The sequence below is a fragment of the Balaenoptera borealis genome (genome assembly GCF_965194805.1).
Source record: "Balaenoptera borealis genome assembly, chromosome: 4".
Taxonomy (NCBI): Eukaryota; Metazoa; Chordata; class Mammalia; order Artiodactyla; family Balaenopteridae; genus Balaenoptera; species Balaenoptera borealis.
In genome coordinates this window covers 86,519,491-86,547,171 of record NC_138861.1, presented here as the reverse complement: position 1 = coordinate 86,547,171, position 27,681 = coordinate 86,519,491, and the positions used below count along the sequence as shown (strand labels likewise).

The following is a 27,681-nucleotide window of genomic DNA, read 5'->3' as shown; positions in this document are numbered from 1 at the left end:
AGGGAGTGGTTCAGCAATGCAATTCTCCACTTCCATTCACATTCCACTTCCCCGCACATGAGAGGACATTAACAACGCTGGTTTATATGCTAAGACCAAGTATAAATCACCTGTATATTGTTTTATTAGTGCTTAATGACATTTTCATAACATAATCCTACTTCCTTAGCATTCTGGAGTACAATCCTGTATCTCTCATACTTTCACAAGTACCTGACAACAAAATATGTGTCACCAGAAAACAACAGTCTGTTCATTTTCAAAGATGTTTCAGACACTCAATAATCATTCCAGATACTCTAGTGCTTCATTATTCACTATGTCCTTTTCAGTTCTCCCTCTTCATATGCCACTGAATTTTTTTTCAGGTCTCATAATAGGCACTACTGAAAGGGGACTGAAGAGCAAACTAGGGAAAAAAGACTATAAGAAAGCATCTAGCTCTTATAATGATGCTTTAGTCAAAATGAATTTGGGAATGAAATTGCTAAAGGATATCAGTGACCCTGAATCATCATATAAAATGGAAGCAGTCTCTAAAGATTAAAGAGGAGAAATGGAGTCCTAATTGTCAAAAAGAGAAAGGCAGATCCCCAGCTACAGAAATATAGAAGGAGAAAGGTTTGGTAACAATTCTACACAACAATATCAAGAGCAGGGCAAAAAGAGAGTATTTACAGATGGCCAACAGTCACATGAAAAGATGCTCAAGATGGCTAATTATTAGAGAAATGCAAATCAAAACTACAATGAGATATCACCTCACACCAGTCAGAATGGCCATCATTAAAAAGTCAACAAATAACAAATGCTGAAGAGGGGGTGGAGAAAAGGGAACCCTCCTACACTACTGGTGGGAATGTAAGTTGGTGCAACCACTATGGAAAACAGCATGGAGGTTCCTCAGAAAACTAAAAGTAGAACTACCCTATGACCCAGCAATCCCACTATTGGGCATATATCTGGACAAAACTATAATTCAAAAAGATACATGCACCCCAATGTTCATAGCAGCACTATTCACAATAGCCAAGACACGGAAACAACTTAAATGTCCATCGACAGATGAATGGATAAAGATGTGGTACATATACACAATGGAATACTACTCAGCCATAAAAAAGAATGAAATAATGCCATTTGCAGCAACATGGATGCAACCAGAGGTTATCATATTAACTGAAGTAAGTCAGAAAGAGAAGACAAATACCATATGATACCACTTATATGTGGAATCTAAAACATGACACAAATGAACTCATCTACAAAACAGAAACAGACTCACAGACACAGAGAACAGACTTGTTGCCAAGGGGGAGGGGGGTGAGGGAGGGACAGAGCGGGAGTTTGGGGTTAGCAGATGCAAACTATTATATATAGAATAGATAAACAACAAGGTCCTACTGTATAGCACAGTAAGCTATATTCAATATCCTATGATAAACCATAATGGAAAAGAATATGAAAAAGAATGTACATATATGTATAACTGAATTACTTTGCTGTATAGCAGAAATTAACACATTATAAATCAACTATACTTCAATAAAAAATTAAAATAAAAAACAAACAAACAAACAAAAACCAAAAAGAGAGTATTTAACAGAAGCAGACAGAGATTCACTGAGATTAAACTATGCTGGCCTGAGCCATCATTTATTCTTTGAGTTACAGGACTAGTAGATGAGATGAATATTAGAAACAGGGATGTCTGGACTGTAACAAAGCACCTACCAAATTGTCTTCCGATAGGCTATGGCAGGGTTTTTAACCTCTGCATTACTGACATTTTGAGCCAAATAATTCTTGCAGGGGGCTCTCTGGTGCACTGTAGGATGTTTAGCAGCAACTCTGGCCTCTACCAACTAGATGCCGCAGCATCCGCCAGTTGCGATGACCAAAAATAGCACTCCAGATATGCCAGATTTTTTGCTGGAAGGCAAAATCACCCTTGATTAAGAAGCACTGCTTTATGGCAAGATGGAGAAATACAAGATACGTAACAGTGGTTTCTGAGATTCATAACTAACTGAAAAGCTCTTCAGAAGAAACTGAAAAGCTGTTATCCAGGATGCTGATATTCGATCACGTCAATTTTGAAAAAGGTTTCTTTACATGCCCCTTAATACTAAACAATTTTACTAATGATTCAGAAAGAAATACATAGATAGGTTTATCAAATTTGTAGAAGATATGAAATCAGATGATATAAAAAATAAGTGGATGAGGGGCATCCAAAGAACTACAGGATTCTTTCTCACTGAAGCTTTGTGCAACCTTAGGTTGAAAATTGATTCTTTGAGAGTAAGTTTTCTTAAGGTAAGTCAGCCCTTAATATTAGGTAGTTTTGAAGATCAAATGAGACAGATAGGAAATATAAGCCATATAATAAATAATGTTATTCCATTCCGTGAAGTCAGTCTAAAAGTGTTTCGAAAAAAATTTATAATAGTATACAAGACAAAATTTATGTTAACGTTATTAAGGTCGAATTCTCTCTGCCTTTCACGTGGACACAGAGGTTTCAAGTAAAGTAAGGGATTCCTACACAGATGATCTGTAATTAAGAAAATACAAGGGACAATACAATACTAGGTAGTATTAATCTGGTGTAAGTAAATCTGTGAAAGTTTATAAATTGAATTTTTTAAAGTAGATTTTCTCTTTCTATAAGTTAGAAAGTAATGAATAATGCATATGAAATAGCACTACTGATTTCCAAACTTCACATTATTCTCCTTTCTAGTATACACAGTACCTAAATCTCCATGTTAAATCCTACCAAAACCTCTGACGTTTATCTCAAATTTCTCTCTCTCCCAGGAAATGTTTCCTGAACTTCCAAAATAAAAGTTACCTCTCTTATGCCCAAATATCCTTGGAAGATATTTTTATCACTGTTAATTGTTTCCTTGTATTACAATTTTTATGTAAAAGGCTTATCTCCCCAGTAGAGTTTAAGCCCTTGAAAACAGGACTGAGCTTTATTCTCTTATCTATTTCATAGATTGTCCAGTATGCTGTTGGGCACAAACAGTGAACAATCGTGTTTGTTAAATAAATAAATCAGTGAGAATTTAATATTGTTAAATGAAAGTATTCAAATGTAAAATTAAAAAAAAAAAAATAGATGACAGAATCAGAATACAAAAGCCTGGAATCTAACAAGATAAAAACGTAAGAGTTTCAGAAAAAATTTTCAGAAAAAAAATTTAATAAGGATAAACATAAAGTCCCTTTTCTGAACCTGAGAAGCACAAAGTGGAACACCCTTCTATTCTCCATAATACAGGTGAATAAACTACACCCTTAAAACAAATGCCACTTAACCTCAAGAAATTCTATTCTCTTTTAAGTGATAATATTCTTCATTGTGAATTGTCCACTTATTGATAGTTAAATATGTTCTATTACAATGAAGCATAAACAAGTATGTTCACATCAATAATCCAATATCCAAAATAAGAGTATGAGAAAAATTAAATGCATACTATTAAAATTTACTATGCAGAAGTTTAAAAGAATGAGATAGGAATCTTTTCTGTATTGAAAGAAAGAGAGGCTGGGGGGTGGGGAGGAGAAAAGGAGAGAAGGAAGGAGGAAGGGAAGGAGACATTAAGTTATGAAAAAGCAAGCTGCAGAAATGTTACAAGATGCCACTCTCAAATACATGTATATATGTAAATATATATGTGTGTGTATATATATTTTTTTAATTTATATAGCTATGTAAGGCAAAAGGGATGGATGAAGGAATGGAACATTTTTTATCTGAATTGTTTCTTTTTCAGTGAAAATGTGTTACTTAGGTAATTCTGAATAATATTAATCTAAATACTCATCCTCAAAAATCTAAACTTAGTTTCTTTTATAGTCTTATAAAGACTATAAATATTAATAGTATTAATTTTTTTAATTAATATTGATTTTAAATCCATATTAATTTTTGAACAAGTATAATGAAAGAAATATAATACACAGTTCTTAGGTTTCCTCTCACTTCAAGGAAATTCTCTGTCTCAGTCACACTGGGTTTCCCTGAAAATATCTAAGAGAAGTTCTCTATCCTATACAGAAATCTATTCCTATTTGTTTGGTACACAAAGCTATATGTCACTGAAAATTAGTACACACATTCCCCAATAATATTTTCTGCTGCTATTTTCCCGAGTCACAAGTCACTGATATTACATGGTAACCTGGAGAACACTACATTCCCAATTTTTTCCCACTTAATGTCCCCAAAATAATTATAACTTCAAGAACACTATCAGCCTCTGGAATTATATGCTCAATAAAAATTACCAGTCATAACAACCCACAGAATGGGAGAAAATATTTGTAAATGAAGCAACGAACAAGAGATTATCTCCAAAATATACAAGCAGCTCCTGTTTGTACATTTTTTAATATAAAAAAAAAAACCCAAACAACCCAATCAGAACATCGGCAGAAGATCTAAATAGACTTTTCTCCAAAGAAGACATACAGAGGGCCAAAAATCACATGAAAAGATGCTCAACATCACTAATTACTAGAGAAATGCAAATCAAAACTACAATGAAAAAAAAAAAAAAAACTACAATGAAGTACCACCTCACACCAGTCAGAATGGCCATCATTAAAAAGTCTACAAATAACAAATGCTGAAGAGGGGGGTAGAGAGATGGAGAGGGTGTGGAGAAAAGGAAACTCTCCTACACTGTTGGTGGGAATGTAAACTGGTACAACCATTATGGAGAACAGTATGGAGGTTCCTTAAAAAATTACATATAAAACTACCATATCATCTGGCAATCCCACTCCTGGGCATATATCTGGAGAAAACCACAATTTGAAAAGGTACATGCACCCCAATGTTCATTGCAGCATTATTTACAATAGCCAAGACATGGAAGCAACCTAAATGTCCACTGACAGAGGAGTGGATAAAAAGATATGGTACAGATTTACGATGGAATACTACGCAGTCGTAAAAAAGAATGAAATAATGCCATTTGCCGCAACACGGATGGACCCAGAGATTGTCATACTGAGTGAAGTAAGTCAGACAAAGACAAATATCACATGATATCGCTTATATGTGGAATCCAAAAAAATGGTACAGATGAACTTATTTACAAAACAGAAAAACAGTCACAGATGTAGAAAACAAACTTATGGTTACCCAGGGGGGAAGTGGGGAGGGGATAAATTGGGAGATTGGGATTGACATATACACACTACTATGTAACTAATAAGGACCTACTGTATAGCACAGGGAACTTGACTCAATACTCTGTTATGACCTATATGGGAAAAGAATCTAAAAATGAGTAGAGATATATATATATGCACATATATTCACTTTGCTGTACACGTGAAACTAACACAACATCGTAAATCAACTGTACTCCAATAAAAATTTTTTTAAAATTACCCGTCATAAACAATTCTCAAGATAGGGAAAACCCCCACCATTTCAACCAAACACAAGCAGCCCCTGATGAAACTGCATAATAAAAGGTCATCTGTGTCAAACAAAACTCAAGGTCTCTCACTTCATTAAACAACTAAAAGTAAACATATTTACCCAGTACAACAAGTATTTGGATTTTTACCAACCTACAAGAACATTTTACTACAGTCAATGGTTAGCTATGAAGATATGTATAAGCAATTTTTTTCCTTTTCCTGTAATATGGGAAACTAATGTAGTCAAAGTACTTTAAAAATCAGTAAGGGACTTCCCTGGCAGTCCAGTGGTTAAGACTTCGCCTTCCAATGCAGGGGGTGCAGGTTCGATCCCTGGTCGGGGAGCTAAGATCTCACATGCCTCGCGGTCAAAAAACCAAAACATAAAACAGAAGCAATATTGTAACAAATCCAATAAAGACTTTAAAAATAGTCCGCATCAAAAAAATCTTTAAAAAAATCAATACGTAATAGAAGACAAATTTAATCAAACAAAGTGATGATGAAAAGTGTGTCATGGAGCTAAATGATAAGCCTAAAGATCTGTATAATAATACAGCCTAAAGAACTGTGTAATAGTACAAACAAAAGCACCTGAAGTAGGTTAAGTAGGGTATTTTCTTTTCTTTTTTAACCTTTTTTTTAATTAATTTTTATTGGAGTATAGTTGCTTAGTAGGTTATTTTCTAAAGTAAGGTTATTTCCAAGACTTCCTTGGTGGTCCAGTGGGTAAGACTCTGCACTCCCAACACAGGGGGCCCAGGTTCAATCCCTGGTCGGGGAACTAGATCCCACATGCATGCCACAACTAAGAAGTCCACAGGCCACAACTAAGAGCCCGCATGGCGCAACTAAGACCTGGTACACCCAAAGTAAATAAATAAATAAATATTTAAAAATAAATAAATAAAGTAAGGTTATTTCCTAAATATGTTTCTCATTGTTTATAAAGCACTGTGCAACAGGAATAAAATGCAAGCCACATTTTAAAAAAGGAAAAAGAAACAGATGAAATTAATTTTAATATTTCATTTATCCCAACAGATTCAGATTATTTCAACATGTAATCAATGCTAAAAAATTATTAATAAGATAATTTATCCTTTTTTTGTAGTAAGTCTTTGAAATCTATACTTCACACATAAAACATTCTCAATTTGGGCTAATAATATTTCAAGTGCTCAAAAGCCACATGTAGTAGTTCCCATACTGGACAAAGAACATCTATAACATAAGTGGGTCAAATACAATTTCTAAATTTCTAAAGCACAGTTATATAATCAAAAAAAGCCCTAAGTATCTAAGCAAAAGCAAATGTCTTTAGCATAATCTTAAAGGCAGATGTAGGTATACGATCAGGTCAAAATACAGTAATAACAGTTAATACTTACTGAGCTTTCAGTAATGTGCCAGACCCTATTTTAATTGCTTTTCAAGCATTATCTCATTTGATCAAGCACAAAGGCCTCTGATGTAGGCACTAGTAATACCCCCATTTTACAAACAAGGAAACTAAGACACAGGGAAGGTAAATGAAGGTTTAACCCAGGCAGGAGGTTTTACTCAAGAGCTCATGCTCTTAAACACTACACATGCTATGCTGTAAGGAAAAAAAAAGTTGGTTTATAAAAGATAAAATATGGAATAGTAAAGAAAATTGTTTCTTTTGGAATTAACAGGTTTTTAAAACTGAATCATATCATATAATCCTTTTCCACAAGAAGCTCCAAACTCCAAAAAAAAAAAAAAAAAGTACAATTTTATTACCACAAATATTTTATTTAACCTTATACTGACAAATTGTTGTTGTGGTTTTTTTTTTTTTTGGCCACGTGGCATGTGGGATCTTAGTTCCCTGACCAGGGATCGAACCCATGCCCCCAGAATTGGAAGCATGAAGTCTTAACCACTGGACCGCCAGGCAAGTCCCAATATACTGATAACTATTTATTTCTACAATATGAATACTTATTCATAACCAGCATTGAAAATTTGTATGTAGTTTTGGCTTAAAAAAAATAATAATAAAAGAATTATTTTATGGTCAAGAAATTTCTAGTTAGTTTATTAATTTCAAGAAGCTGCACTTTTCTTTTTTTGAAACTCATTATATTTCTGATTTTATTATGCTAATTTTATTGCAGACTTCTTTTTAACAGTCTCATTCTCTTTTATGATGGGAAGGAAAAGGGCTTTTCTCCCATTCACCTATCATTCCAAGGCATAAAAAAGTATGAGAAGATAAAACAGGCAAAAAAACAGCTAACTTCTTTCCTGTATCTCAAATCCAGGAAAAAGCAGAATACTATGTAATACTGAACATCATATGAGATAGATATACTGTACCCCAAGATTTTTTGCTAAGACAAGATAACAACATTCACTTTCACATGTACATACCCTTGGCAGGGTGATATAACTACTGTCTAATGGTCATAAAAATTTCAGATAAGATGATAGTTATCTCTTCAGAAAATAACATTCGAAAATACCTGGTCTGAAATAAACAGTCCCGTGTTTAAGAAAACCTGTGATCAGAGCTTAAATTGTTTGACCCTTCTGTGTACCTAAAGTCACAAGATAACGATAGCCTTGATCCACAGTTGAAGGCCATTGCTGTCTGCACACTAACTTTGACGTTTTCAGGGTGTCACTGGAAAGCCTGATCACACCACCTTCGGTTACATAATAAACCTATCACCATACTGGTTTTAGTATCCCTCCCACATATTCAAAACTTGACAAAGGTGGCCAGATGTAAGAGGGAGCCTTTTAATGGAAGAGCGCATTTGCACAACGTGCCTGAGCAGATATTTAGCAACAGAACAGAAAGGTTCAAGAGTCAATCTGCCACAGGCCATAATGAAGAAATTTATCTCAGCTTACAAAAAATTTTACAGAAAATATGTTCTTGTCACTTAGATTTTCTCTTTGGTCATTTGAACAACTTTATCAAATACGTAAATGTTTCAGAGAGCCTACAAAGCTTCATCTGCGGGCTTCTTTCATTTTTATTTTTTCCTTTTGACAGCCTGTTATCTGTTTCAGGCACTGGGTCTGGCCCTTTCATATGCATCATCCCATTAAGTTTTCCCAACTAGCCTATTCAATTAGTGTTTCTGCTTTACATAAAGGGAGACAGACTCACTGCCCTTTAGCCCAGTCACACAGCTGTTAGATGGGAACCAAGGATGTACCCTCCAGGCAGGGCTTCTGACCTTCCAGTCTCAGCTTCCTTCTACAATACAAGGACTTCTTTCCTGTTTCATTCCCTACTTACTGACCAATTTATCTACCATGAGTACCTTCATACTCTCAAGTAACAGCCCATACGTGTAAGCAAATTCCAATAACATTAAAACATTAAAGGTGGGGCTTCCCTGGAGGTTCAGTGGTTAAGAATCTGCAGGGGACACAGGTTTGAGCCCTGGTCCGGGAAGATCCCACATGCCGCAGAGCAACTAAGCCTGTGCGCCACAACTACTGAGCCTCCGCTCTAGAGCCCGCGAGCCACAACTATTGAGCCCATGCGCCACAACTATTGACGCCCGCGCGCCTAGAGCCCGTGCTTCGCAACAAGAGAAGCCACTGCAATGAGAAGCCAGCGCACCACAACAAAGAGTAGCCCCCGCTCGCCGCAACTAGAGAAAGCCCGCATGTAGCAACAAAGAACCAACACAGCCAAAAATAAATAAATTTTAAAAAATTATATTAAAAAACCATTAAAGGTGAATTATATCTCAGTAAAGCTGATGTTAAAAAATAAAAAAATTTTATATGTAATCATGCTAATAACATCAGCTCTCCAATTATCCTAATAGTAAACCATAGATAGCATGGCTGAATGAAACCCACAGGTAATCCAAAAACATAACCTATAACTCATCTCTCAAAATGTTTATAGATCAGTCCCTAAGTATCGCTAACTTTTAAGACTCTCATTACTTCACTCGTAGATTACCATAAATGCCTCAGCCTCCCCAATTATGACTTTTCTATTCTCCTTCCCACCTTAAATACTAGCAATCACTCTAAAATACTATTTTCATCATTCTATAACTGTTCAAAAACTTTAATGGTTCCCTTTTCCCTGCTATGTGGAATTCCTCTGCCTAGCTTCCAAGATCTTCCCTAAATGGGCTTCATTACCTCTCATTATTCCTCATCATGTGGGCAAGCAATCTCTTCAGTGTCCTGGGAATACATCAAGCCTTGTGCTGGATGCTGTGCTTTAAATAATCCCATCTTATTACCCAGACATGTTCCTTCCCTCCATCACGGGCTCATCCGTCAAGGGTTAGATCAAATCTTACCCTCTCCATCAAGCCCTCTCCCTGACTATTGCATATTGCAGCCTCAGGCAATTCCTATAGTACCTAGGAGTCTTTAATCATCTTTGTACCCCCAGCACCTAGTATCTAGGACGGAAAAGACAATCAATAAATGTCTGTTGAATGTAAGTTGTAACATGCTGTGTCAAAATAATTGTGGTTTTTACCCTGTCTCTTCAAACCAGGTGTATTCACTTCACTAGCAATACAAGTAGCAGAGTGTTAAAAATAATGGTGTCAGAGGTTTTCCTTAAGATGAACAAACCAATGAGGTATCAGACGCTCTCATGGCCCCTTTAAGCATTTCTATATAGGAACTGATAAAACAGGTTCTGTGAATTTGAAGATGGTCTCCTCTAGGAGTTAACAATGCTAAAATCTAAATGACTTTATAATGCACCCATCGAAGTTTTTTTCCTAAGATGACAATATAATTCAGGGCTCCTCACCATAAAAGAATACTATCTATGAAACAATTATTTATACTATGAAATCTTAAGATTAGTGTACATTTATAAATGTCTCATTTTTTGACCAGTCAAAACAGCTCAAATAAATATAAATACACTGACAATCATTTTTTTTAAAAGCCAATGCTAAAATCTTTTGTGTCACCAGAGAATATAAGGAATTTAGGTCACATCTGTGCTAGATTATAAAGCACAAATATGAACAGTCATTATATACTTAAGATTGTTATGACTTTAACACCCAAGATAAAAAAACTTACATTAAAAAGTTTTAAAACAACCCAATATTTGAATATATGATTCAAGACAGAGCTTCAACATATATGCTTCAATAAACAGCACTTTAAAAAAATTCTAAGAACCAATTCCCCTGTAATTGGCCCTTAACTCACAGAAAATGCCAAAGATAATTACAGCCTTCCCCTGGTAAATATAATTCAACAAACCAAAAAAGGCAACAGAAATTCAGTTCAAAGTGAAGGAGGTACATTTAGATACCAACGAGAAGCTCAAGAACATAACACACACTGAGCTTTTTTCTAAAACAATAAACACATTCGGTACCCTTACCTGTTTCTGAAATGTATGTAACAGGATCCTGGTGTCGAATTTTAGCAGGTTTAGAAGACAGTGGCAATTTTTCTGGTCGCTTTTTGGAGTTTTTTACCTGCACTGTCTCCTCTGATTCTGAATCTAAATGACAGGAAAATTAAAACTTTGAAAAGAAATAGTATAATATAGTGTGTTTTTAAAGTGGGTTTTTTTGTGGTTTTTTTGTTTGTTTGTTTTTTGGCTGTGCCATGCATCTTTCGGGATCTTAGTTCTCTGACCAGGGATCAAACCCGGGCCCACAGCAGTAAAAGCACCAAGTCCTAACCACTGGACCACCACGGAATCCCCTTAAAGTGGTTATTATTAACCAATTCCTCAAGACCCTTTTCAAGGCAAATCTCTTTTATAAATTCTCATAGGTTGCCTTCTATCCAGTGTTAAGCCTTTGTATTACTTTTCTGTTGCTGCTGTGACAAATCACCACAAACTTAGTGGCTTAAAACAACACAAATGGGGACTTCCCTGGTGGTCCAGTGGTTAGGACTCCGTGCTTCCACTGCAGGGGTCACGGGTTCTATCCCTGGTCAGGGAACTAAGATCTCGCATGCCGCATGAAGCAGCCAAAAAAAACAACAAACCAACACAAACGTATTATCTCACAGTTCTGGAGGTTGGAAATCCAATTTGGGTCTCACTGGGCTAAAATCAAGCATCAGGAAGGCTGTGATCCTTTCTGGATACTATAGGGAAGAATCCATTTCCTCACCATTCTAGTTTCTAGTGACTGCTAGCATTCCTTAGCTCATGGCCCCCACTTCCTCCATCTTCAAAGCCCGCAGGCAAAGTCCTTCTCATGCTGCCATCTCTCTAATTCTCTAACCTTCTTCCATAGTCAATCTCTCTCTAAATCTCTTCTTCTGCCTTCCTCTTCTTTGTGACCACATTGGGCCCATCTAGATAATCTCCCTACTTTAAGGTCATCTGATTATTAACCTTAATGTCACCTACAATTTTAATTCCCTTTTGCCATGTACCTAACATATACACAGGTTCTATTAACTAGGGTGTGGACATCTTTGGGGGCCATTATTCTGTCTACCACAATCTAATCACCCAGAGCACTTAAATATAAATCAAGACAAAGTATAAATACCTCGTATACGTCTGGTACACAATAGAGGAGTTTCAGAAACTTTAGTGTCCTTCCTCTTCCTCTCACCATGCATTTTTAAATCCTGTCTCATACTGTTCTAAAATGTATCAAACAATTAAATTTCCACTTTCCCAAAAGATGGAAACTCCTGGGGAATGGTGATATGTACTTATTTCAAATTCTTTACAATTCTATACAGCAGTAAAAGACTCACGATAAACACTCAAGTACTTTTAGAAAATGAGTCAGAATCTTTGCTGTCACTGTCAAAATCCTGACAATCTATAAATGCTTCCTTAGGTTACATTTCTAATTTTAAGAATTCATACCAAATAGATCTTCTCCAAAAAAAGCAAAACCTAAAACTTCCTGAGTTCTACCATTATTTTAACATATCATAAAAGGCATGCATAAAAATGTATGTTCCCTATCTTAAAAGTACAGTTGATCCTTGAAGATGGGTTTGAACTGCACATGTCTACTTATACACAGATTTTTTTCAATAAATACATTGGAAAAACTTTTGGAGATTTGCAACAATTTGAAAAAAGAGACAAACCACGTAGCCTAGAAATATCGAAAAAGTTAAGAAAAAAGTATGTTATGAATGCATAAAATATATGTAGATACTAGTCTATCCCTACATAGGTATAAGGTGATCTTTAATATAAAATTAATGTGTTAGTTTTCTGTTTTATAACTTTGCTTTCAAAGAATTACATTACTATACAGTATGCCTCTCTGTAACTGGAGAAACTGCATATCAGCCTATCTATCATCACAGGTGAGTTTTTTTTTAATGTAACAATGTTTCCAATACTGTATTATGAATATGACTAATACTGTATGCCAAAATTTTATAACAGATTCATTCATTAGTGCATAGGCTAGGCTATCATGAAGCAATTGTATCAATAACACTAGGCTACCATAAAGCAATCATACTGCTGCTTCTTCATTATCAATGCATGAATCGTTATATCTGTAAATAAATACTAACTTCCTTTTCACATTACCTTTTCATTTTTGATGTCTAGTGTTAGTAATACATATAACATCTACAGTCTTTTGTATCATATTAGACGATATTGATGTAGGTAATGAGAGATGATTCATCTTGTAAACAGATGACATAAACTTACAGTATCAATAAATACAGTACAGTACTGTAAAGGTATTTTCTCTGCCTTAAGATTCTCTTAATAACACTTTCTTTTCTCTAGCTTACTTTATTGTAAGAACATAGTAAAAAATATATATAACATACAAAATATGTATTAAGTGACTTTTTATGTTATTGACAAGGCTTCTGATCAGCAGTAGGCTATTAGTACTTAAGTTTTGCAAGAAGTCAAAAGTTATATGCAGATTTTCAACTACAAGGGGGGTTGAAGACCCAACCCTTGCATTATTCAAGGGTCAACTGTATATTCAAAGTTTTTAAATTGTGTTTGTTCCTTTCTAACTGCAACAAAAAAGGACCAGATCAAAAGCACAAAAATTATATTTTAGATCTTTGTTTCTAAAGCAACATTTTATGGCACTATTTTTCAAATTCAGTTTCTAAGAACCTCAGCTGAAAGAGAAGTTAATATGAATATTTTAAAAAATAAATATACCATATTCAAAGTAAGTTTCAGACACGCTGTATATACTATCTCCCCTCCCGAACAAAACTTTAATATATTAACATATTTCGGCTCTGATAAATTCTGTAGTATAATAAAGTTGTTTTCAACTTTACTTGAACATAGAGCCCTCTTCTCACAGCACCTGTTAACATCACAGAGAGCTGTGTGTCTCAGAACGTCAGTCTGGAAAACCCTGTTCTAACAGATATAAAATAGTCTGTAAACTTGAAAGCTCCTCAAAAGAAATATTACCTGAATCATAGATGATCCTCTTTTTCTTGTTTGGTTGCTTCTGCTTGAAGTCATCTTCTTTACAAGAACTATTTACCTATAAACATCACAGTATAATTAGAACACAGAGAAGCCCATATAACTTAGCTGTTTTTTCCTCATTAGATTTGGGCGCAATAGTTCACAACTGGAGGAACGCTGCCCTCCCAGGAAACATTTCTGCTTGTCGTAACTGGGGTGAGGGTGTTACTGGCATATAGTGGGTAGACGAGGGATACTACTAAACATCCTTCAATGCACAGGACAGTCCTCCACAACGAAGAATTATCCTGCCCCAAATGTCAGTAATGCCCGAATTATGCTAAAGAACAGGCCAGACCCATCATCAAAAAGATAAGAGATAACAAATGCTGGTGTGGGTGCGGAGAAAAGGGAACCCTTGTGCATCGTTGGTGGGACTGTAATCAGTGCAGCCACTACAGAAAACAGTATGGAGGTTCCTCAAAAACTTTAAAATAGAACTAACTACCATATGACCCAGCAATTCCACTTCTGAGAACATAACCAAAGGAAACAAAAACACTAACTTGAAAAGGTATCTGCACCCACATGTGGTAATCACTGTGGTAATCATTTCATAATATATGTAAGTCAAACCATCATGCTGTACACCTCAAACTTATACAGTGGTGTATGTCAATTATTTCTCAATAAAACTTGGGGGGGACGGGAAGGAGCAGGGGAGAGAATAAGCCGGATAATAATTGCATCAGATGGCAAAGGCAGGATTGTAGAAAAGGCTATATTATTATTCATTTCCACTTTCAACACTAACCTATGTATAACAAAGAGTAAAAGGATATCAGATATTACAAGGCAAGTGCTTCCTGAAAATGAAAAATTGAGACAGAAATAAAAGCTAAGGAGTTGTGGGCCTATCACTACTCATTGCCTGGTGGAAAACTAAATAAAACCAAGGCAAAGGGTATTAATATTTATATTTTTTAGTTATATACACATTTCTAACATATTCATAAGTTATTACTAATATTTTGTAGTTATACATTACATTTCTAACACATTCAAATTTCCCCCCCCAAAAATCAAGAAAGCAGACAGCAAAAAAACCGACTATAATCAATTACAAGGTAGAAATATGTTTCTATCCATTATAATAAAACTTCAAAAACTTAAGCACAATCAACTAGCTTGGAAGAAAATGAGATGAATAAACCACTGTAATTCAAATACACCACCAGACTAGAGGACAGGGTTAGAAACAATGACAATAACTCAAAAGTGAGAGAAAGGGGTATCCCAGGAGGGAGAGAGCCACAGAAGGGGTGTTCCAAATTCTGTCAATAAACTTAGCCCAAATCTGTGGCTGTCTCCTGAACTATATATGCACACAAAAACTCGAAGTGCCCAGCTAAGGTTAAAAAAAATTGAACAAAGATTTCAGATGCTGCCCATAACAGAGTGGACAGGAGTTTGGAGTTTGAGTTCAGGCAAGTTAACTGCCTGCTAAACTAAAAGAATTAACACCCTTTGGAGGAAATAACAGAATCCAAAGTTCCTACATTGTAAAATTCACACTATGCAAGGTAAATCCAAAATAACCAGATGTACAAAGAAATAGGAAATGTGACCTGTGATGGTTACTTTTTATCTGTCAACCTGACTGGGCCACAAGGTGCCCAGATATTTCATCAAACAAGATCAAATAGAATTTGCCTTGCTAGGTTCTAGACTTGCTTGGCACCTGTCGCCCCCTTCTTTCTTCTGATTTCTCCCTTTTGAAATGGGAATGTGTATTCTATGCCTGTCTTACTATTATATTTTGGAAGCACATACTTTGTCTGGTTTCACAGGTTCACAGCTGGAGAAGAATTTTGTCTCAGGATGCATCATACCTCAAGTCTCACCCATATATGATTTAGATGATATTTAGATAAGCCTTTGGACTTCAGACTTTAGAACTGGTGATGCACTGAATTAAGACTTTGGGGGGCTTTAGAATGGAATAAATGTATTTTGCATGCAAAAAGGACATGAATTTTGGGGGACCATTGGCAGAATATTATGGAATGAATGCTTGTATCCCCCCAAAATTCATAGATTGAATCCCTAACCCCCAGTATGGCTGTGTTTGGAGATGGAGTCTCTAAGGAGGTAATTAAGGTTAAATGAAGTCATAAGGGTAGAGCCCTGATCTGACAAGTTAGTGTCCTTATAAGAAGAGAAACCAGAGGACTCACGTGCATACACTCACTCACTCTGTCTCTCAACCTCTCTCCCCACGTGCTCACACCAAGGAAAGGCTATGTGAAGACTCAGCAAGAAGGGAGCCATCTGCAAACCAGAAAGAGAGTTCTCGAGAGAAACTGAATTGACTGGAACCTTAATCATAGACTTCTAGCTTCCAGAACTGTAAGAAAATAAATTCCTGTTTTTAAGTCAGTCAGTCTATAGTATTTTATGGTAGCCCAAACTGACTAATATATGACCCACAGACTCAAGATAAAAGGCACGAAACTGAGATGAATCCAGACGTTAGAATTAGTAGGCAATGCTAGAACTGAAAGATACAATACTTAAAACAAAATATTCACTGCACAGGCTTAATAGCAAATTGGAGATAACAGAAGAGTCAAAGAACTTGAGGACAGTAATAGAGAAATTATCCAATCTGAAGTACACAGGAAAAAAAGAATAAAAATGAATAAGCTGCAATGATCTGTGATGCAATTCCAAAATTCTTTTTTTTTTTTACATATTTACTTATTTATTTTGGCTGCACCAGGTCTTAGCTGTGGCACACGGGATCTTTAGTTGCGGCGTGAGGACTTCTTAGTTACAGCATGCAAACTCTTAGTTGCGGCATGCACGCAGGATCTAGTTCCCAGACCAGGGATCAACCCGGGCCCCCTGCACTGGGAGCATGGAGTCTTACTCACTGGACCACCAGGGAAGTCCCACAATTCCAAAATTCTAATGTGTATATAATTGGAATTCCATAAGAAGAGGAGAGAGAGAATGAGGCAGAAATATATTTGAAGAAATAATGGCAAAAGTTCCCAAATTTGAAGAAAGATATAAATTTACAGAGTCAAGAAGCTCAGAAACCCTAAACAGTATAAACACAAGAAAATCACACACAGGTACACCATGGGCAAAGCTGAAACCAAAGATACAGAGAAAATCTTTTAAAGCAGCATGAGAAAAATAATACATTACATACAAGAGAATACAACATGACTGCTAACATCTCACCAGGAAAAATGGAGGCCAAAAAAAGAATGGGACATTTTTAAGTGCTGAAACAAACTGTCAATCCAAAACTCTATATCCAGCAAAAATATCCTTCAAGAATGAAGGCAAAATAAAGACATTTTTAGATAAACAAAAACTTACAGGATTCATTGCCAACAGACCTACTCTACAAGAAATGCTTAAAAAAATTCTTCAGGTTTAAAGAAAATTATATTAGATGGAAATTCAGATCTTCAGTAAGAAATGAAAAGCACTAGAAGCAGCAAATACATAGTTAAGTACAAAAGATCAATTCTCTTCTTTGTTTTTTTTTTTTTTTTTTTGCAGAGCAGAAAACTGAGGTTTTTATTTTAGTCTCACCTAAGAAATAAAAAAAAATTATTTATGTGTTTAAATTATAATTTATTGATGATTTTGATGGTTTGCTTATTTTAAATTATTATATATATTTGTTTATAATTTTAATCTTACATATTTTTAAAATTTTGTTTAATTTTGTTTATCTTATTAATTTAAGGTAAGTTTTTATTGAGAAATAATTGACATGTAACATTATATTAGTTTCAGGTGTATAACATGAAGATTTGATATTTGTATATATTGCAAAATGATCATGACTAGTCATTAACATCCATCACCACACGTGGTTACAAATCAATTTTCCTCTTTTAACTTCTTCAAAATAATGTCAGTTTACAGCAATAATTATTACACTGAATGTGGAGTATTAATATATGTCGATATAATACATATGCCAATTAGGGCATAAAGGATGGGGTGGTGGTAAACAGACCTGTAGAGTTGCAGAATTCTTACATTTTACACAAAGTGGAACAATATTAACTCAAATACACTATTGTAGTCATTGTCTGCTTTTCATAGTGACGCTGTATCTTAATTTCTCTGAGGCCCAAGGAGGACAGGAAAAAGAATAAAGCTTTCCTCCAAAGCCTTCCCTCACCAGAAGCCCAATACCATTCACCTGGCACTCCTGTCTTTATAAGCAAATTTTGGTCTTAAAACACAAAGTTTTAACAACTAAAAAGGGTTCCACGTCTAGTGAAGGAAAACACCAAGCTATGAATGCAGTAAGATATATTAACCAGAAATAAGTAATACCTTATTATTTTCTTCTTCCTCTGCTAAATGAGTTGAAATCTATATTTACTCAAGGCTCCAAATAAATCAAATCTCAGAACTGAGTTTATTTTATACAATTCAATACTGTATCTGGAAAACTGACCTTGATTTCCTTTATTCCTTTCTTTGCTTTTATAGTTTCTTCAGCAGACTTAGTTTTCTCATTCTTCTTTGCTGTTTCACTTACAACTTTCTTTCCACTTGGTATAACCCCAAAGAATTTTCGAATATCCTAGAAGCAAAAAAGGAGAATCATAAACAAACATTAACTGCACAAAATTCCAATTTCAATTGTAAAAAGGAACAACTCTCCACACACACTGGTTTACTCTAGGTAATTTCTTCATAATGAGATAGTTCCATGTGTGCAGCAGCATTCTTTCTATATGCAAAAGTTAACTGATAAAATTACCTCAGTTAAAAATAATGTGTCCGGAAACTTCCCTGGCGGTCCAGTGGTTAGGACTCCTCACTTTCACTGCTGAGGGCCCGGGTTCAATCCCTGGTTGGGGAACTAAGATCCCGCAAGCCACGTGGTGTGCATCACCCCCCACCCCCAAAAAAAAAGATTAAAAAAATAATGTGCCTAATGAAAAGTAATATTAATTCTCAGAATCTGGCCAAAAACAGGGCAAAAATAAACAAAGGAAATTTTTCCTAACGACAGCACAACTACTAAAGAGGTAAGTAACAAGCATTTATTGATCAGGCATGCACACACTCCATCATCTCAGGCATAGCAGGTGAGAAGACAAAGAGTTGAAGAACATAATCCTTGCCTATGGGATTTTGTTTTTAATATTTATTTATTTATTTATTTGGTTACACTGGGTCTTAGTTGCAGCAGGCAGGCTCCTTAGTTGCACCTCCAGGGCTCCTTAGTTACGGCATGCATGTGGGATCTAGTTCCCTGACCAGGGATCGAACCCGGGCCCCCTGCACTGAGAGCACGGAGTCTTATCCACGGTGCCACCAGGGAAGTCCCACCTATGGGATTTATACTCCAGTTTGAGAGAAGAATAACTCTCAGAACCCTGATCATTTAAGACCTTAATAACTAAGAACCTTGAAATTATTTTCCTTTACATGATTTTTCCAAATTCTGAAGAAAAAATTTTGACTACAATACTTTCTTCAATTACTCTACCCCGTGTTAAACAACAGAATCAAATTAATCATACTGAAACATTTACAATGTAATTTACAATTAATATCACTCACCTTTCTTATCCTTTGCATACATACTCTTCCCTACCCTTTTAGATTTTAGCTTTGAAGAAACTGTGGTATAGAGAAAAGGGAACGGACCTTAGAATGAGAAACCTCTGGTATGAATCTCTGCTCTAGTGCTTTCTAGCTGGGTGACCCTGAGCAAGTTACTTTAATCTGTTTTCTCATCAGTAAAGTGAGACTAATACTCCCTACACTTTATGAGGATTAATCATGCATCTATCACAACATTGGCTCAGTAAAAAGCTTCCCTTCTCCCTCATTTATGAACTATTTATTATCCCTTCATGTCACTGAAACATCTCCGTTCACAGTTGTCTCTGCTCACAGGCAAGGGTATAAGGAACAAAGAATAGTGAGAATTTAGGATCTGAATTCCAAAGGATGGGCTCAAGAGCCTGTTGTACTGTTTTCCCTATTCCTATCCTTAATGGTCATAAGCCTGAGTCTTCAATTCTTTTAACCTGTTCCAACCTATCTCTATTGTAGTGAGGAAAATGCCTGTTAAAAGTACTTTACCAAGTGTAAGAAAGGTAACAATTTTTCTCCTAGATCCTCGCAGTAATTGTCAAACCCTTAAAATGTCAAAAATCCCAAACAAGTGTGTTATAGAAAGACATACACACACACACAGCTTTGTGGTTAAGGCAATAAAGAAAACAGATAAATGAGGTACACAGACATGTTAAATTTTTTTTGAAAGGTTACAGACTTCCCTAGTTTTACACCCTCTTTTGTAAATTTCTTAAAAAAGTCACAAATCCATACTAATAAAGTCTAAGTCTAAAAAATACTGTTTGCAGAATGGATACCTCAGCTATGAAACTGAGACATTTGTGTCAGGTGCTAAAGAAAAGATATATGGATAAGAAAGTCAGAAAGCCACAGTCTTCCCTATAATTTGCAAAGAATTGAGTTTGAGGCTAACAACTATTTACTTTATTGCTTCTGGAGGAAATGAGAGTTTCACATTGGAGTTTCACTTTTGAAATTACCAAGTGAGTCTTCATTCAAACAGTGGTGATTTTTAAAACACATACAAACACATACATACACACACACACACACACACACACACACACACACACACACACACACACACACACACACACACACACACACCACACATGCACCATGGAAATATCAAAACTAAATATTAATAATCAGCTTAAAGTCAATGGTGGTTTTCCATCTGTGTTGGAACCACAAATACTTAAAAAAGCAAGAGAAAGAAAACAAAATATAATTCAGGAAATGGAATTGTTGGTAACGTTGAGCTCTCTGATTTTTGTCTGTTCCATACTGCCAATCCTTAGCATTGTTGCAACCTTTCCTCCCTAAGTAATTCTTCCTATTCACAACCCTTTTCTTTTCTTTTCCCTTTATTCTACCCTACTCTCCCACTCCCCATGCCCTTATACTCTGATGGCAGCTGAACAATTAAATTACAGCATCCTGATCTAACTCAATATACATTAAAAATCTAAACTTTCGGAAAAGAATTTACATCAGAATGAAAGCGATTCTATACTCACACCTTTTTAGGGATTATCTCCAGTGTGAGCAGCCATCTGGTGTATGAACATTTAAGAGCCAAAGGTCACCAATTTGACTTTAATTTATAGTGTGACTTCACCTTACTCTTAATTAACATTCCCTGTCTGGTATTCCAGGTCTTCGAAGACTAGTGACTAATCAAACTCCCAAGTAATGGATCTAGACATCACTCTTAACTGCACGGAATAATTCTTGCTGAGTATATGAGTAGAAAAAGGAACAAATTTTTAAGTTTACTTTTATAATCTTAGCAAAGGGAAGTCCTTCCAAGCAGAACATCAAGGCTAGAAGCCACCCATAAAGAAAGACAGATTTGACTGCATAAAAATAAAACAAAAGATGCCATAAACAAAGTTAAAATATAAGCAACTAACAAAATATCTACAACATGTTATATATAAGAAGGCTCCTACAAATCAATAAAAAATAACCCAGTAGAAAAATGAGTAAAAGCTACCAGTAGACAAATTATAAAGAAATGCAAATAACCAACAAACGTAACAAAAGATGCTCAACTTCACAAATAATAAACAGATAAATTAGAACTTGATTATATTTCCCTAAGCGGTAAAAGATTGATAATGCCCAGATATGTCAAAGTTGTGGGGAAACATGCTCACATACTACACTGCTAATAAAAGTAAAAATTGGTATAACCTTTCCAAGACAATCCAACAATATCTATCAAAATTTTAAATGTGCATACCCTTTGTCCCCGTAATTTCATTTCTAAAGTAAATGGTAAAAGAAATAGTTTTATTTCGGGAACCAAAAGAGAGTAGTAATTCACTCTTCTTACTTTCTTTTTTAATAGTTACTAAGTGAACAGGTCAGTTCAAATAAGGCAAAAGATTTAGGCAAAAATCACATAAAAATTAAAACAAATTTTAGCACACACAGCTAATAGTAACAAGTAAGTTTTTCACGCTTTTACTTACAGCTACTGGACATAGAGATTTATCTCTTCTGATGATTCTGTGAGGTATAAAGGCAAATAGAATGATTTATCTCCATTTTATAGGTAAGTAAGTGGAATTAAGTCAGACAAAAAAAAGCTTTTTGTCAGTTTTGCCACCTACTTCCAGACACTTGGGATGAATTACTTAACTTCTCTGGCCCTTAGTTTCCTCATAATGCCACTTACTCCACAGGATTCCTGTGGGGATTAGAAGAGATGGCACAACAGAATGGAACCTGGTCCTCTGACTCCAAATCCCTTTCATAGTTCTCTACTTGACCATGACTGCCCCCTCATAGTTTTACCATAATTCTAAGGATCTATGCAAAAGTAGCCATACTCCACAACTAGCAATACGGCCTTTCCATTCTCATTATTCCTGATACATTTGATCCTTGTGTGATTACAGGCAGACACTTAGGACACAAACAGGAAAATGCCCTCATGAGGCTACCTGGGAGACAAATTAGTATATAAAGAATTAAATACAAAGCAGTGCTAAGACAGAGCTAAGTCACAAAACTGTAAGAGCACCAGGAGCACCTAACACAGAGAGCCTCAGGGACAGTTTACCAAAAGAAGCAACACCTGAAATGGGTCCCAAAATGATTAGCAGGAGATACTTTTGACAGTCATAGAAATCTGAGTTTGAAAACATTGCTGTAAGTTCCATACAGCAGGCCTGTCTAGCTTGCTCACCTCTGTATCTCAAGTACAGGGCCAGCACCTCAGATAAGCAGATGCTTAATTAATAATGGTTGAACACATGAGTGGTTATTCCTAAGGTCACTGACCTTCACACCTGGGCTCAGAAAGAGAAGTTCTTAATTATGTAAAATGAAATTCATGGTAAATTTGTTTTTAAAGATTGTGTATTAAAATAATCTTTACTTAAGATTAATTTTTTGCCATCACTTTACCTATTGCACTTTGTTTTAAGAAACTTTAAGTGGGTATTAAATTAACACTTATTGTGTATTATTACTTCTATAATATGGTACTCTCTTGTCATATTACAACATTGTGGCTACAAAAAGCAAAACACTTTCACTTTTAGTATAATACTTCCTCTTCTTCAGGGCTTTTTTCTGAAGGCTATTAATGGCTCTCCATGAACCTTAAGTTAAAAACTTCTGATTCACATATTCACACTGCACAAGCTAACTCACATCCATCTCAATGTCAGTACCACTTATTTATTTATTTATTTATTTTTGGCTGTGTTGGGTCTTCGTTTCTGTGCGAGGGCTTTCTCTAGTTGCGGCGAGCGGGGCCCACTCTTCATCGCGGTGCGCGGGCCTCTCACCGTCGCGGCCTCTCTTGTTGCGGAGCACAGGCTCCAGACGCGCAGGCTCAGTAGTTGTGGCTCACGGGCCCAGCTGCTCTGCGGCATGTGGGCTCTTCCCAGACCAGGGCTCGAACCCGTGTCCCCTGCCTTAGCAGGCAGATTCTCAACCACTGCGCCACCAGGGAAGCCCAATATCAGTACCACTTAAAAACACACTGCTACTTCCTAAATCTTGTCTCGACTCAAGACCTCTGAGCTCCATATCCATGTAGCCAATAGTCTGTCATCTCCACCTCTACCAAATGCCCCAAAGGTGCCTCCAACTCATAATATCCAAAACTAAGCCCATATTTTGGAGGCTTGCTTCTCTCTATTTCCCACCTCAATGCATAGCACCACCATTCACCGAAAACAGAAAAATGAGCACTGTTTTTCCTCCTCATTCTGACCCTCCACCTAATCAACCAACCCAACCTAATCTCCCAAATACTGCTGTTTTCTTTCCTCTATTTCTGTTGCCAATGCCCTGATTTAGGGCTTCATTTATTTACTTTTTTAACAAACCCTTAAATAGGACTTACTCTGTGCCAGACAATGATTTAAACACTTAAAAAAATTAATTTAATCCACAGAACAAATCTATGACATTCTTTAACTTTAATTGACAGATGAAAAAACTGTGAATGACAACAAGGCATTTTCTAGTAAAAGTTTTGAAATTTAAATGCTCTTAAGTGTAAGCAAAAAAAAAAAAAAAAGATTTATTGCACTCTCCTACCCTAAGGTGTAACTAACAATTCTACAACACTATTAAAGAGAAGCATCGCCTATCAGGCAACCCAAATGCAATTTTAATATGCATAAGTCAAGACAAAGTACCAGACCTCGCTGGTACTCAAAAAAATCATGCATTTTTTAGAATTTTCTAACTTGGTTGATTATAAATCTATTAACAGAGATTTAAAAAAAATTTCTTTTGCAGTAAATACTCCTAAACCTGCACAAGGTAAGCCATCATAATGACCTTTTAACTTTAAAAAGTCAAAGTACAAAAGCTGATATATATCTATTTTGAAGTATAACCAAACAGCTCTAATAACTTTTTTTCACTGCTGATGGGCTCAACCAACCAACAAGTTATATGTGCCTACCAAAAATGCAAAGAGAAAGCAAATCATGCCACTGTGTTCACTTACTTTGAAGAGTACAGGATTTTATGCAAAATAAGTACTGCAGTGCTCTGTGGGGTAGCTGCCAAAATATTACATTTTGGCTTTACTTCTCTATTTTGAAAGTAAAGAAATATAAATATTTCTGATTAATATTTTTAAGTCCTCCACCAAATCCACAAGCAGAAATTGATTATCACCAACACACTTCACAAAACCTATCCAAATGTAAAAATCTTTTATCTTTAAAACCACTTAAATGCAAAATTATACATCTGACTAATATTGTATATTGATAGCAGCACAGAAGAGACAAATGAAATGAAATAATTTTAAAATAGTTAAAATTATATTATACTTTAAAAACAACAGGTAAGTTGTTGGAATGCAGTCCCTTAAGGTCAGGAAAAATACAGATCCTTCTTGCTACTCCTATTCAACACTGTGGCAAAAAAAAAAAAACTAATTAGGAAAAAAATAAATTATAAAAGGGGCACCTAGATTGGACAGGAAGAAGAAAAATTATCTTTACTTGCCGATGAAATGATCTTAAATAGAGAAAATCCTAAGGAATTCACTAAAAAAACTATTAGAACTACGAAATGAGTTCTCCAAGGTTGCATGACACACAAGATCAGTATACTAAAACCAATTATATTTCTATACTTTTGCAATGAACAATCCAGAAGTGAAATTAAGAAAACAATTCCAGGACTTCCCTGGTGGCGCAGTGGTTAAGAATCCGCCTGCCAATACAGGGGACATGGGTTCGAGCCCTGGTCCGGGAAGATCCCACATGCCACGGAGCAACTAAGCCCGTGCTCCACAACTACTGAGCCTGCGCTCTAGAGCCCGTGCACCGCAACTACTGAGCCCATGTGCCACAACTACTGTAGCCCATGCGCCACAACTACTGAGCCTGCACTCTAGAGCCCGCAAGCCACAGCTACTGAGCCCAGGTGCCACAACTACTGAAGCCCGCGCACCTAGAGCCCGTGCTCCCCCACAAAAGAAGCCACCGCAATGAGAAGCCCGCGCACCGCAACAAAGAGTAACCCCCGCTTGCCGCAACTAGAGAAAGCCCGCGCGCAGCAACGAAAACCCAACACATTATAAAAGGGTGACAACGCTGCTCCAGGAGAGCATTCACATAGTAAACTACAGTGTGAAAGGTCTCCCCCAGAATGCTGCAATGAAGCAGCTTAGATGTAGTCAGACTCTCTTTGACAGCTCTTCAAAAAGGCTTTCCCTTAAGTTTCATGCATGTTTAATTCAAACTTATGCATACTTTCAATAAATAACTACGCCAGCCAATGAATTATATATGGTGATTTCTTAAAAACGGCATCTTTCAAGTTTTATTCCCATTTTGAGCAAATAATTAAATCCTTGTAGCAATTCAAATCATTTACATGGCTACTGTTTATTCTGTTTATTTTAATTTCATTTAGATTCCTTTAACAGACATTATATTCACATGGTTCAAAAATTCAAAAGGGTAAAACGTCTCCCTCCCACCCTGCCTCTCAGACACACATTTCCCACCTTTGGAGGCAACAAATGTTATCAGTTAGTTCCTTGTGTATCCTTCACATCTTCAAGCAAAATATGCATATTCTTTTCTCTCCTTTTCTACATAAAGTGGTAGCATACTTTACATATTGTCCTGCACCTTCTTTTTTCACTTATCTTGGCAACTGTTTCACATCAGGGCATAAAGTTTTCTCTTTTTTAGTGGTTGCATAGTATTCCATTTTGTGGATATATAGTATTTTATTCCTTTGGTAACTTTAATTGGAAAAGATCTGAGAAAAAGATGCAGCTCCAAGGGCAAGAGTTGCTAACCTTGCACCTGTAAAAGTGCTTCAGAAGATATGTGAATCCCCTAAAATGGTATGTATTCGTATGTATTTCTGTGGGCAGGAAACTTGCATACCATTCACCACAACATCAAAGAAAGCTGTGACCCAAGCAAAAGTTAAGAACTACTGTACAATATAACTTGTGCATAGGTGTTCAATAAACATAGGTTGAACAGAATTCTGGTCTAGGAGTCTGCTAAGTTTTGTACTACAAGACAGAAGGACTAAATTAAACACTAATATAATCCAAAACTCTTATGTACTTTATAGAACCTTTTCCCCACTTCTTTTCTGAGAAGGTCTTTATTTCTCATATGCACTATGAACAGGAGTACTAAGAGGGAAAAGAACCAATCATTTAAAGTAACTGAATAATCAAAAGTTGACTATATAAGCTGTTGTTCACCATAACTGACAACATCAGAGGCATCTTTGATGTCCCTTAAACTCTTTGTAATGTTCCACAGAGTCCTTCCTGAGAAAATTAGATCATTAGTAATGTAGTTGTATATTTCCTACCACATGCCAGGCAACAGAATAGAAGCTTTACATTTATTATCGTGTTTAATCCTCAAGACAATCACTTAAGGCAGCTATATTTCCCCCCTTTTACAGGTAAGGAAACAGAGGATTTAAGAGGTTAAAGTTAAGATATTTACTTAATCAAAACCACTTAACCATTAAATGGCAGAGCAAGACCAAAACATTGCCTCACTCTCACCTTCAATACTCCAAATCTCATGAACTTTACACAATTACCATAGTGCCTGAAGTCCAAAATGCAATTATGATCATTATAGGGAGGTGGTATAATGTAGTGGTCAGAAAAACCTAGGTTCTAATTCTAGCTCAACCATTTATTAGTCATATCACAAATTGTTCAAACTCTAAAAGCCTCCTTTGTCATCTGTGAAACTGGATTGCTGTGAGGTTTAAATGAAGAAAGGCATGTAAAACAAACAGCCTGCATATCCACCTGAAGAAGATACTTGTTACAAGGTGGCTATTATCATCATTTCATCCTTCTCTGAGAAGAAACACGAAGGGCTGTAAGGGTTCCCAATTTGGCATAAAATTCCACACACACAGCTCAGAATGCTGGCATTGTGACAGACAAATAAGCTGATTGAAGATAAAATGACTGAAAAAGTTATGTCTGATTATTAAGTAGATTCTGGCTTAATGGACCATCATAAATTGTCCTTTAAATTAAAATATTTCAAATACATACTTGTATCTATTGCCATTCCAGTGTAAATGTCTGTTTTGACGGCTGCATAATTATTTCACTCTCTATTTAAAGGATTTATGCAGAATTATGCACTGAGGGTTTTTTTTTAAGATTATTTTTAACATCAGGTGATAAGCGATGACAGCTGTCA

General features: G+C 35.9%; 1 protein-coding gene across 7 annotated transcripts in view; it reads right to left on the bottom strand.

The window, feature by feature from the left end:
• The window catches only part of RFC1 (replication factor C subunit 1), a 73,294-nt gene that overhangs the window by 44,640 nt on the left and 973 nt on the right, over window positions 1-27,681 (bottom strand). For 5 of the 7 annotated variants that reach the window (XR_014244098.1, XM_082390490.1, XM_082390488.1 and 2 more), the window contains exons 2-4: window positions 18,339-18,467; window positions 13,844-13,919; window positions 10,826-10,948 (exon numbers count right to left, since the gene is read on the bottom strand). Coding sequence is in view for 6 of the 7 variants with exons in the window: in XM_082390490.1 (XP_082246616.1) it covers window positions 10,826-10,948; window positions 13,844-13,919; window positions 18,339-18,467 (328 nt within the window). In the remaining variant the exon portion in view is untranslated. Of the gene's footprint in view, window positions 1-10,825; window positions 10,949-13,843; window positions 13,920-16,080; window positions 16,199-18,338; window positions 18,468-20,403; window positions 20,491-27,681 lie in introns of those variants that run through there. The other 2 variants (XM_082390493.1, XM_082390489.1) reach the window with 2 other exon arrangements.